At 40.1% G+C, this 11,379-nt stretch overlaps 2 protein-coding genes across 2 annotated transcripts; one reads left to right on the top strand and one right to left on the bottom strand.

Moving 5' to 3' along the window:
- Positions 1–275: 275 nt before the first annotated feature.
- LOC129790537 (coiled-coil domain-containing protein 170) lies at positions 276–3,404 on the bottom strand. The gene is made up of 6 exons (XM_055828092.1): positions 3,183–3,404; positions 2,171–2,887; positions 1,755–2,090; positions 1,600–1,689; positions 1,095–1,538; positions 276–1,022 (listed from the first exon to the last, which is right to left on the bottom strand). Exons 1-6 carry the CDS (start codon positions 3,363–3,365, stop codon positions 651–653), a joined length of 2,142 nt encoding a protein of 713 aa, XP_055684067.1. The 5' UTR covers positions 3,366–3,404; the 3' UTR covers positions 276–650.
- A 1,807-nt stretch (positions 3,405–5,211) lies between these two features.
- LOC129791276 (uncharacterized) lies at positions 5,212–6,016 on the top strand. The gene is made up of 2 exons (XM_055829347.1): positions 5,212–5,248; positions 5,307–6,016. The coding sequence occupies exons 1-2, from the start codon at positions 5,212–5,214 to the stop codon at positions 6,014–6,016; spliced, it is 747 nt and encodes a 248-aa protein (XP_055685322.1).
- Positions 6,017–11,379: the final 5,363 nt, after the last annotated feature.

Genomic DNA, 11,379 nt, shown 5'->3' with positions numbered 1-11,379 from the left:
AACCGCTAAAATTTCAAACAACAAAATCAATTAAATAGAGACGATTAAAATGGTCAATTTTGATACAAATTCGGTGTATCAAATACAAACAAAATTGAAAATTTTTCTCTCTCTGAATAAATATTTATTTTAATTCAATTCTTACATCAAAAGAATTCATTAAAAAAATTGTTAAACAGGACAAAAATTGTCATTTCCAATTAATTCATTTTTCCTTTCATTTTTGTTGAATTAAAAATGTAATCAATACTCCACATGGTACAAATTACAACTACAAATTTAGTTATTAACAGTTATGAATAATAAATCAATTAAAATTTATTCCATTGATAATTACATTTTTTTTATTAAATTAATTACAAAAAAAAGTGTTCAATTCCATTATTTTTTAAATTAAAAACTTAAATTCCTACCAAGAATCTCTGGGATGGAGTTTTAAATTGAATACCCCCTAAATATGGGGATGAATATTTTGTCGATTTATTTGTAATTCTTTTAGAACTAAACACAGAATTTTACATAATTTCATAGAAAAAAAATTAAAGCGCTATAAGAAACCTCCAAAGTCCGAGCAGAGCATTTTCGCGCCAAAAGAATCCCCTCAACAGCTACAAGTTGAGACTGAAACCCTCCATTCGCGCGCTTTTTCCTCAATATTTCTTGGCGAAGTCGAATTCATCATCAAAATGCTCATCGTGGAAATCATCAAATCGCCCAATGTGATGATGAGGACTGGCGCTTGAGATGGGGCGACAGTGGCCAGGTGGAGGGAGAATGTCGTGATCGAAACGTGGACAAGGGTGGTCAGGAAGGGGGGATGCTGACTCATATCGTCGCGAAAGGAGAGTAAATTCCTGGTGGGCACTGCAGAGCGTCTGAAGACGCTGCAGGAGGTCAGCTTCTGGCAAATCTCTCATGTGCATGAGCCTCGCCACTGAGCTTCTGAAAGCTTGAAGTTGCTGCAAGCGATGATTGCAATCAGCAAGGGATGTTTTAATTCTCGTTAACTCTTCACGGAGATTCTGCAGAAAAAAAACGTTAATTGATAAAAACTTCCCTCCTGACCAAGAAAAAAATCATCAAAGATTCCTCACCGTGATTACTTGCTCATCCCGGCAGCGCCTCTCATTTGAGGACTCAACTGCTGACCTTGCGCGGGTCTTGTAGTTTGAAATCTGATTCTGCAGCTTACACTTTTCACTCTCGAGATCATGAAGACGCGCCTGGAGCTCATCAATTTTCCGTGAACGCTCCAGGGCTGTTATCTTGAAGTCTGCAGCTTCCGAAAGTTGAGCTTTCACCTCTGCCAGTTGAGCTTTAACTTCCAGGAGTTGCTGGAAATTCTTCTCAGCATTCTTCGTGCTTCTACGTGCACGATGGATTGCTTCATCTCGTTCCGTTTGCAGGATTGCCTTTGCACGGGCTCCATCCTCCAGCAGGGCAATCTTCCTCCTCAGTAATTCCAAATGCAAATCCCTTCGCTGAACTTGCTCCCGTAGAACCCTGACACGGCGCTGGAGAGTATAAATTACTGAGCTCTGAAAAAAAGTGATTTTATTAGAAAATCCTCCTCTTCCTGGCCAGGAAAAATTCCCTTACTTCCTTCAGCGGAATATCGTGGCATGATCTCTCACGTCTCAGCTTCGGCAAGTGATTATGATTGTGTGAATGATGATCCCAAAATGCATGCTAAAAATAATTAATTTAGGATTCTGCAGGAATAATGAAGCTTTCAGGATGTTTTCAGAACTCACCTTATCCCCGTGCGAGCCACCGTGATTCTCAAAGAAAATTGCATTTCTCTCAGCACGCTCCAGGAGGCTCTCAGCCATGATGTGGGTATCATTCCCATGAGCTGGTGGTTCTGTGCACTCACTCCAGCACATAGCCCTGGCAAGACGAACCAGGTAGTCAGCTAGGCAGGTGTGTTCCGCCCGCATTGCTTGCAAATCCGCGTGAGCCTTCTCCAGGCGTTCCTCAATGGAACATCTCTGAGCCTCTTCTGCCCTCAGACGGCATGTGGTTGTCTCCTCAGCTTCACGATGACGCGTACCCTCCATTGAGATTTGTTCCCGCAAATTCTCAACTTGCTGCGCGAAGGAAATTCGAAGAAAATACAAAGAAAATTATCTTGAGAAAATCCAGCAAATAAATCAAATCGTGTACTCACCACATGAAGCTGCTGATTGTGCCCAACAATATCCTTCAGCTTATCCTTGATTAGCGTCTCACAGGGTTCCGGCACACCAATAACATTCGCCACGTGTTTGAGGAATTGCAGCCGGTCGTGCTGGAAGCGCTCGAGATTATTCTGCAAACGCCCACAGCGAGACTCAAAGCCCCTCAATTCCTCTCGCAATTTATCCCCACAGAGCTCATTGTCTGTCAACCTATCCCGGGTCATGTGAAGTTCCTTCTCAAGCTGCCTATTCCGGGATTCCAAATCTTCCGTCAGGGATTTCAGAGCATCCACTTGGGATTGCATTCTCTGCCTCTCAGAGGTGGTGGTATTTTTAACAGCAAGAAGCTCAGATTCGGTATTTGTGAGGGTTTCACAAGTGGCTGTGACCTTTGTCCGGAGGCGTTGGAGTTCAGTTACAATCTCACCAGCTTTCGTGAGGACAACGTCTGGAGAGAGGATTGTATTGTCGCACACATCAATACCCAAGCAGAGGCAGAGACGACGGAGGAGATCATGAAATTGTCCTTTAATCTGATCCTTTTGTGACTCCTCAGCACTGAGGTCACACTCAACACGACGAAGCTTTGCACAGAGCTCCTTTACTTTATCCTCCAGGCATCTCTTGTCGCGCTGGAATGTGGACACGGTGGTTTCATTGCGGGTCTGGGCATTCCTCTCCCTTGTCTCTGAAGCCTGAAGGCGAGCCTGCAAATTCAGGAATTTTTTAAAAAGATAATTCTTTGTGAAAATCTTAATAAAATTTTCTTTTGAATAAAAAACTTTTCAAATTATTTTCCTCACACCCACAGCAGAGATAATAAACTTTATTGACTTAATCACGGAAGTTAAGTCCCTTCCTTGGCTTTTGCATGATAAAACTTTATCCTTTTATCAAGATTTAAATCACTTCGCTTGATCGATTTTCAAACACACACCGTGCTCACGGTTGGTAAGTTTAATCAATTTGTGGGGGTGCTCCGGAATGCAATTTTTTTTTCACCTGAAGGGATCCAATCATTGCGGATTGTCTGGCAGTTTGAGCCCTTAAGGATTCACATTCACTCTCCTTGGCGCACAGGGCGCTCTTTGTCTCCGAAAGATCCCCCAGAAGTCGATCCCTTTTGTACGTGGATGCTGCCAATTCGCTCCTGAGGGTGGTAACCAAGTCCAAGGAGTGCCCCATATGGTGGTCTGCTGCAATTGCAGGACATGGTGGATCTGGGACTTGCTGTAAGAAAAAAATTCAAAAAAACTCGTAGAAAATTCTTTTGGTACAGGAAGGATTTTTTCTCAATCCTACATGATGATGATGGTCGTAGGAATGCAGCGATGGGGGTGGATGAGATGAAAAGTTCCTCCTCATTTTTTTTTGAGGAACAAAGAACAATTTAATAGATAATCTGAGGATTTGGGAGAGAAGTCCTGTCACTAACTCCTGAAATCACAAATGGAACTGAGGTGAACAATGGCACGAAAACGGTATTAAAGGATCCCCTCTTCCTGTGGGAATTTCACGCAAATTCGCGCAGATATCGAGCCCACAGTCCCACCACTATAAGAAACTCCCGCAGTGGCCGCCAAGTTCTTGGGGAGAGAGGACCAACAAGTTTATAAGATACTATGGCAACGTGGTGGGAATTCCTCAACCATGTTCCGGAATTCATTGATTCCCAGACCTCTGTAGAGGGGTTAGTGACTTCCCACCCCCACCCCCCGGCGCATCCATTCAATGGCAGTAAAATTTGTCGTCGTATTTCCCCAATATTGGGATGTTTTTTTGTGTGGAAATCCCGGGGGGGATGTTATTGATAAAACAAATGCAAAATAGCCCCATAAAATAAACGGGAAGACATCCAGGATAGGTGGGGGATGACAATAAAATTCCCTTTTTTTTCGGGAATCACTGCTGTAAACGCGAAAAAACAGGAGGGTGGATTTTCCTGAACATTTTGCTGATTTTTTTTTCTTAAAAATAATTTTAAAAAAAATCTTTTAACGGTTTTTTAGATTGAAGAATAATTTATTTGAAGGACTCACATCACTGCAGAGAACATTGAAGATTTCCCAATCCCTCTCACTATTGCCAGACTCATCGTCATTTCCTGGATTTCCCGAAGGATTATTTTGATCCTCACTACTAATCTCACTTCCACGATTGTACATCCTGCTGCCAATCTTATCTTTTAGCCTGCCCACAGTGAGCACCAATTCTTATCCTCAAGCACTTCATCCACAAAACAACACGACTTAGCATAGACTGCCCGGCACTTGGAAGTGAAAGTCACTAAAACGCCATTTAAAGGGGAGCATTCGATGGTTCTTGAACTCGCGCGCGCGAGGGTGTTTCTATAGGCACCACCAGCACTATTCGCCTTATGTGGTGGAACCTACAATATTTTTGCAGGATAATAGAACTTCTTCTCACCAAGAAGAACGACCACCCTCTTCAAATGCCTCAATGGGCAATTTCTTCTTTTCCTTCGAATTTCTCTCCTCCCCCGCACAAGAAATAAAAAAAACGAAACTCTTCGTAACAATTTTGCGTGGTCGATTTTGCGAAAAATGCACGAATAATTTGTTTATTGCAATGTCTGTCGCTGTGGGTGGCTGTGGGGGTGGGAGATTGCTAAACAGAGGTGTCGATTTTGATTTAGACATTCAATTAAAAATAGAAAAAATTACATTTTACAAATTTAATTCCATTTAAAATTGAAAAAATATATTCGTATCGTCAATGGGGGTGATATTTATAACTTTTGGAGTCCTTTTTGTATATGACTCTATCCTGCAAATAAAGCCAAATTTGGATGCTCTCAGGACAATTTAATGAGTTCAAATGTTGTGTAAAAATTACGTGATCATAATTCTCTCGTTTTAATTTAATTTTCTTATAAGAAAAAAAAACCTAAGTAGCCTGTTAAGTAGTCTTCAAAATGTCCCTGTTAAGTAACGTCCTCAAATTTTCTCTTCGTTCTCATCAAAGAAAATTCCAGTTCAATTTTTCGGTAATTCACAGAGAATTCAGCAAAATGTCTGCTAAGAAAATTCTGCATACTATCGACAATGGTAAGCTCTTTTAATATTAAAAAAAACTTTCCTTACATAAACAAATGAATTTTTGTAGGTAAAATCGGCATTCAGCTGTATAATCCAGGAACAGACTGGAAAAGCTCTCTAGAAGTCCTTCATAAAGGTTTCTTTCCTCATGAGAATATCGCCATGGCCGTTGGATTAGATAAATCAGCACAGGCTCAGGGTGATATAGCAAAGCTCTTTGAAGCTCAACTTAACGATGGTATTTCCCTGGTAGCACGTCATTTGCCAACAAATGAAATTGTAGGATTTACCGTTAACAAACTCCACTCACGTCCTCTTCCGGGGACACCGTCATTTTTCGAGGAATTCCGCAAGAATAAACTCGCAGAGGAAACGCGGAAAATCATTAAATTCCTTGAGTATGCCGATGGGAAAATTGATCTTTTTGCTAAGTTCAACACTGATTCATTCATTGAATGTGGCATCGTGGCATCTCTACCGGAATTTGGTGGAAGAAAAATTGCCTTTCATCTTGTGGAACATACCTTAAGGTTGGCAAAGGAAATTGCAGCAGGAAATTATCCCGAAACAATGGCTGATGATCTCCGAGGGATGAAACCAAAAATTGTCTTTGCCATTTGGACGTCGAAATATTCAGCGAGAGTTGGTGAAAAGTTGGGATTCATTCCACTTGACAGGATTCCTTTTGCGAGCCTTGAATCCCTTGGAGTACCATTGATGGTTGAGAAGATTCCTCCTGAACACACTCATATCGTCCTGAGTGCCATTGAAATTTAAAGAAAAAACCAATGGCTAATGATTGCGGAAGGGATTTTTGAATTTGTGAAATAAAATTAATTAATTTAATTACCCCATTGGCTCTAGAATCTTTGAAAATTCTAAAGATAATAGAGCAGTGAAATTTAGAAAAGCTCCAAGTCCTTTAAACGATCTAAATATATCCTAAAATGATACAAATTTTATGTCTTACCGTCATGAGGGGTGAAATTAATTTAAATGAGTGATTTTCATCGATTTTTCTATCCTTAAAAAATATTAATAATTGAAATAAAAAATCATAAAGATTCTTTACAAAAATTTAAAGCTGAAAAAGTATGTTAACTGCAATATTGCTACAACATAAAATATGTTTATTTTTACATTTAAAAAAAATTACTTTTAGTCAATAAAATGCTATGTATTTGCTACATAGGTCAAGCCATATAGAGTCACCTAAATATATATAATTTATTTGAGTATTCAAAGGATCAAAAGGGTAATTATAACACTATACGTTTAAATACAATTTAATATCAAATATTTATTTAACCCTATTATAAATATTTGCAATGGGGCTGTGTTGTGGCGCCCTTTGATGTACTTTTCATTCAAAGAATTTGAAGGTAAATCAACCCCTTTCCTACCCTTCACAGCGTGACTCATTACAGTGTGTCCTTTTATGCAAATAAATTAAATTAAATAAAAAAAAAATGAAAGTGAATCCCATTCGTAGCAATGCAGTTAGTTGCTTGTGGACGGCAAACCAATGTTGGAGTGTTATATGTAGAGAAAACAGGGGCTTCGTACAAGGATTTCACGTGTTATGTTGAGCACACACATTTCTCTCTCGTGGTCTCCTCTCCACACGCTCCTTCTGCGCCTCTAAATCCACCAACGGCGTCCGATGCGTCTTCTGAAATCCTATTCAGAGATTTAGACTCTGGAACGTGCCCTACTCAACACAAAGGGATTAATGCTCGAAGGGCGATATTTTTTGTACTTGGTGTGTGTATCTAAATTCCCCCTCATGCACAAGATTTTCCATCGAGGCTCTGCATTGGCCAACATGCATGTGAGTTAGACGACGGAGCCACATACATAGCAATACAGAGAGAGAGGAGAAGCAACATTCGAGACGTGTGTTGAAGGGTTTCCTTGTGGCGGTGGCAGCAACACGCGGAGGTCGTCGGTGAGTCCTGCTTTTTGCGGCCGGGTACTGAGGCCACATGCAACGAGTGAGAGAGCGTGTCGGCGGCGGACCTTTTGTGAGAACAGCAGCACTGTGGTGCCTTTCTCTGCCGTCCTAGTTGCAGCAGCCGAAGATGAAATCACTGTTGGCACCATGAGATTTCCTCCACCCAGTGTCAGCCCACCCGGGTGCTACTGGCGGGATACAACGCAAACATCAACGGCCACGTGTGTTCCGTGAACTTCCTGCACCTTCTGATTGCCGAGTCGGCTACACTAGAATATTCGAATTTATAGACTCTCTCTTATTCCGCGGCAATCAATTGTGCCTTTCAAGTAGATGCTCGCCCCGGCAATTAGCCAACCTCCGCCACATGTGAGATGGCACATAAAATAATTTCTAATTTCATACTATGCCGTACATCTTGGTGCTCGCGGAAAAAGTTGCGGGAAATCGTGCTTCTTTGTAGTTGCGCGCCATCCTTTTTCGGCGCTACAAACCCTCCCTCTGTGTCCCTCAACCCCGCTGGCCATTGCATTGATGGCTGTGTAACCATGCCAGCCTAAATGTTACACCACTCGGTTGCGCAGCGAAGGCAACCCGAAGCACCCCATCGGGATACCCTCCGTGGGCGGGAAGTACTCCGTATACCGGCTGAGATGCCACCGCGTCGCTACCACTGACAACACCCTGCTGCTCTTGCTATCCTGTTACAAAGGTTACAAAGATCGAACGGGTTATATCCCGGAACGAAAAAAAAACTCGCGCGTTTGTAATATTGCGACAATGATGCTCCAGATAGCTTACTCCTTCCGCGACAAGGGACCAACGCGGGTGAGAGATTAGCCACGCAGGGTTGTAAATCCTGCAACTCATCCTGCCACATACGCCCTACATACACCCCCACATAGCAGTCCTTTGCAACACACCTATGTTATATCACCTAGAGAGGGCAGATACGTCGCGTACACATGTGCGGCAGCTCCTTCCTGTAGCAGCTTTCCAGTTTCATGTAGCATAGAGCGATACACGATGTTGTGTGTATATTTCAAATGCATCACGTACAAAAACGAACAAGAGAAATAATAAAACAGACTCCACCAGGCGGACATACATATTTCATGCAACATTCTCAGCAGCAGATGCTTCATCATTGTACATACACGCAGTGAGATGCTACATATACATATGCTATGTATGCTATATACATACATAAGTCGAACCGCTCATCTTTTACGCCCTAAAATCGAGTAAATTGAGTGAGTTTTGTTATGAAGAAAAAATTAAATAATTTTTTTTTATAGTTGAGTTTTTTCAAGGATAAGTAATTGATATTGTTGTTGATTTTTCATTAAAAAAAATTCCCAAAATATAATTTTTAAGGCTTAATCTTGTTTTAATTATTTCTTTTGCAGCTCATTTAAATACATCCTTTTCAAGGAAATGAAAGAAATTTTGAATCAACTCCTTCTATGGATTTTCTAATTTTAACGGCTAATAGATTCTTTGTGAATCCTTAACATGTTTTCTACACTGAAATTTTTCTTTTTAATTTAACATTTAACATTAACCCATTTATAACGAGTTTTTTCGTCAAAGTTATCAGATTTATTGAAGATGAGAAATTAATTAATTTTTTATAGATAATCTCGTTAATCTGATAATTTAAGAAAATTTCATTAATTTTTTTTTGATTAAAAAATTCAATGTTGTCATTGAGGGATAGATTCTGATAAAAATCTTTCTTATTCTTACAATTCGTTAGTTATAAGATTGTTGGTATTCTGAAAAAAATCTTAAATAATTTTGACATTTTTTTAGTTTATTATTTTAAATGTCGTGTTTTTGAGGGAAATTTTCTTTTTTTTCTGATCATTTTAAAGATTTTTCTGATTTTTTTCTGGAAGAACGATAATTCTTTGTTTTTCTTTTATTTTACGATATAAAAACATTAACTATCAAAATCCTACAACAACTTTTAAAGAAATAAAAAGATTTTGATCAGAATCGACTCCTGAATTAAAGATTACTTTTTACAGCATCTGCTGCGTCCTTTATTATAGAGCTCTTTAAGAAAATAAGGAAAAAATTGAATCAAAAGTCAGTTCTATTTTAGTTTAATCAAACTATTGTGATGAAAACATTTCTTTTTCTTTTTATACTTAAGTGGAATATAAGATTTTTAACTAATAAGGAATTTATAATCAAGATTGAACCTCGTCACAAGATTTTTTTTAATAATTAATTATTTTTATCTTTTAAACAAAGATTTCTCATTCAATCTCTTAAGAAAAGCAAGAAGAAAATTTGAATCAAGGGTTAGTTCTTTTGTAGTTTTATGTTAGGGACCTATTTTTTGATGAATGAATTTTCTTTGCTTTTTAAACTCAATTAGAAGCAATAATATTTTCCGTCGTGACTCGTGAACCCATCATTAACGAAAGTTCTAATCTTTAATTTTTTTATCAATATTTGTTTATTTCAATTAATTCATTCTCTAGTTCTTTTAATATAGAAAACTTTAACCATTACCTATTATTTTTTTAATCAAAAATTTGAATTTTCTTTATCAAAATAATTTTCTTTTAAATCTTTTTCTTTCTTTTTAAAAAATCCTACGTCATCTTGAACTTCTGCAATCATTTAAACATAGAAAAGAATACTTTTCTGCAGCAAAAAAACATAAATGTTTGCAAGAAGCAAATAAAATTATTCAAATTGATTATTCTAAACGATTCTGATTGCCCTTTCTGAGTGAGGCCAATGAGTGCCATATAGCTTAACATTTTATTCTTCTCATGACTCAACATGAGTTGCGCCTGTTACCAGAAGAACAACACACCAGCTGACTTTTTTTTTCTCCACACTCTGACTGCCAGCTGCTTTGGAGAAAAGAAAGAAGCATAATGTAGTGAGGTGAACGAACCATCATGCCCTCCCTTTAACTTCTCAGCTGTTTCCCACTCGCACTTGCCTCGCGTGACGCTACCGGATGAAATCTCGCATCTCATGCCACAGAGATTCGCAGTTGAGAGGCTTTTGTGGAGAGATGAGAAAATGATGGTTGCCTAGTAGAAAATGTTCCTGAAGGATGCTGTTTCATCTTTCATCTCACAGCAATCTCGCAACTCGTCCCACGAAACACTCTCTCTCACCATCACGTTGGCTTGTGTTGTGTGATGCCACCAATAGACGGGTGCGGACTGAAAAGTACGACCGCCCAAGGCGAATGGATGCTGCTGCTGCTGCATCAGGGATGATCTTTTTCTTGCTTTGCGAATTTTCCGGATTTTCTTTTTTTTTTTAATTTGACGAGGATTTCCCCGGGATGGCATGATGGCCGTATGTCCTCATTGTTGGAAGGTTGAGCGTGGAATGATTTGCCACAACGAGGGCAGACGTCGTCTGCGCAATCTCGGGCGCGGCGCGTGCCGCCGACGACTCTAAAAATAATCACCCCCTCGATGCAAGGTGGTTGATTTTGATATTGAGGTCGGGAAAATCCATAGCGTCGCGACACTGTAGCTCCGTTTTATGTTGCCTTGGTGAAAAGGAACGGAAAGCGATTGCCGTCGCGACGTCCGCTTTCCCAGGGAAAGCCGGAAAATTTTCATCTCTCCCTCCACACCTCACCGGTAAAACTCTCCCCGGTATGTTCTTTAGTCAAAAATAGCTCCATTGTATTGATAGAAGAAGTTTTCTTTTGCCATGCAGTGGCTTTCCATGGCGTCGCGGCACACGACGTCTCATATAGAGTGGGTGGAAAAAGAGGGAAGTCCTGTAGAATACAGAAAAAAAATCGGAGGGAAAGTGCAAGACAAGGACTGTGCTGTGAATTCTGACTCTCTGGTAGGATTTGGCGGAAGCCTGAAATTGACGTCGACAGGACATGCGAAGAAGGGCGAATGTCCTCGAGAGGTGTTGCTACCAACCACCCCCCAGCAGAAGGACGACCCCTGCAGGCGCCAAATCTCTCTCTCGCATTTACCCGCGGTTAATGCTGCATTGTTGGTATTCGTCGTAGTTGTCGTCCATTTGTCGGCGCTTCACCTTCTCTCCCTCGCTGAAGACGCCTCCTCGGGATCTCCCCGTACAATTTCACCGCCCCGTCCAATTGCTGATTGCTCAAATTTCGGCCCATTCTCTCAGTTCTCAATGAGATGTTGAATAAACATGCTGCGATATGTTGCTC

Source organism: Lutzomyia longipalpis, chromosome 2 (assembly GCF_024334085.1).
Source record: "Lutzomyia longipalpis isolate SR_M1_2022 chromosome 2, ASM2433408v1".
Lineage (NCBI taxonomy): Eukaryota > Metazoa > Arthropoda > Insecta > Diptera > Psychodidae > Lutzomyia > Lutzomyia longipalpis.
This window is presented reverse-complemented; position numbering and strand designations above follow the sequence as displayed.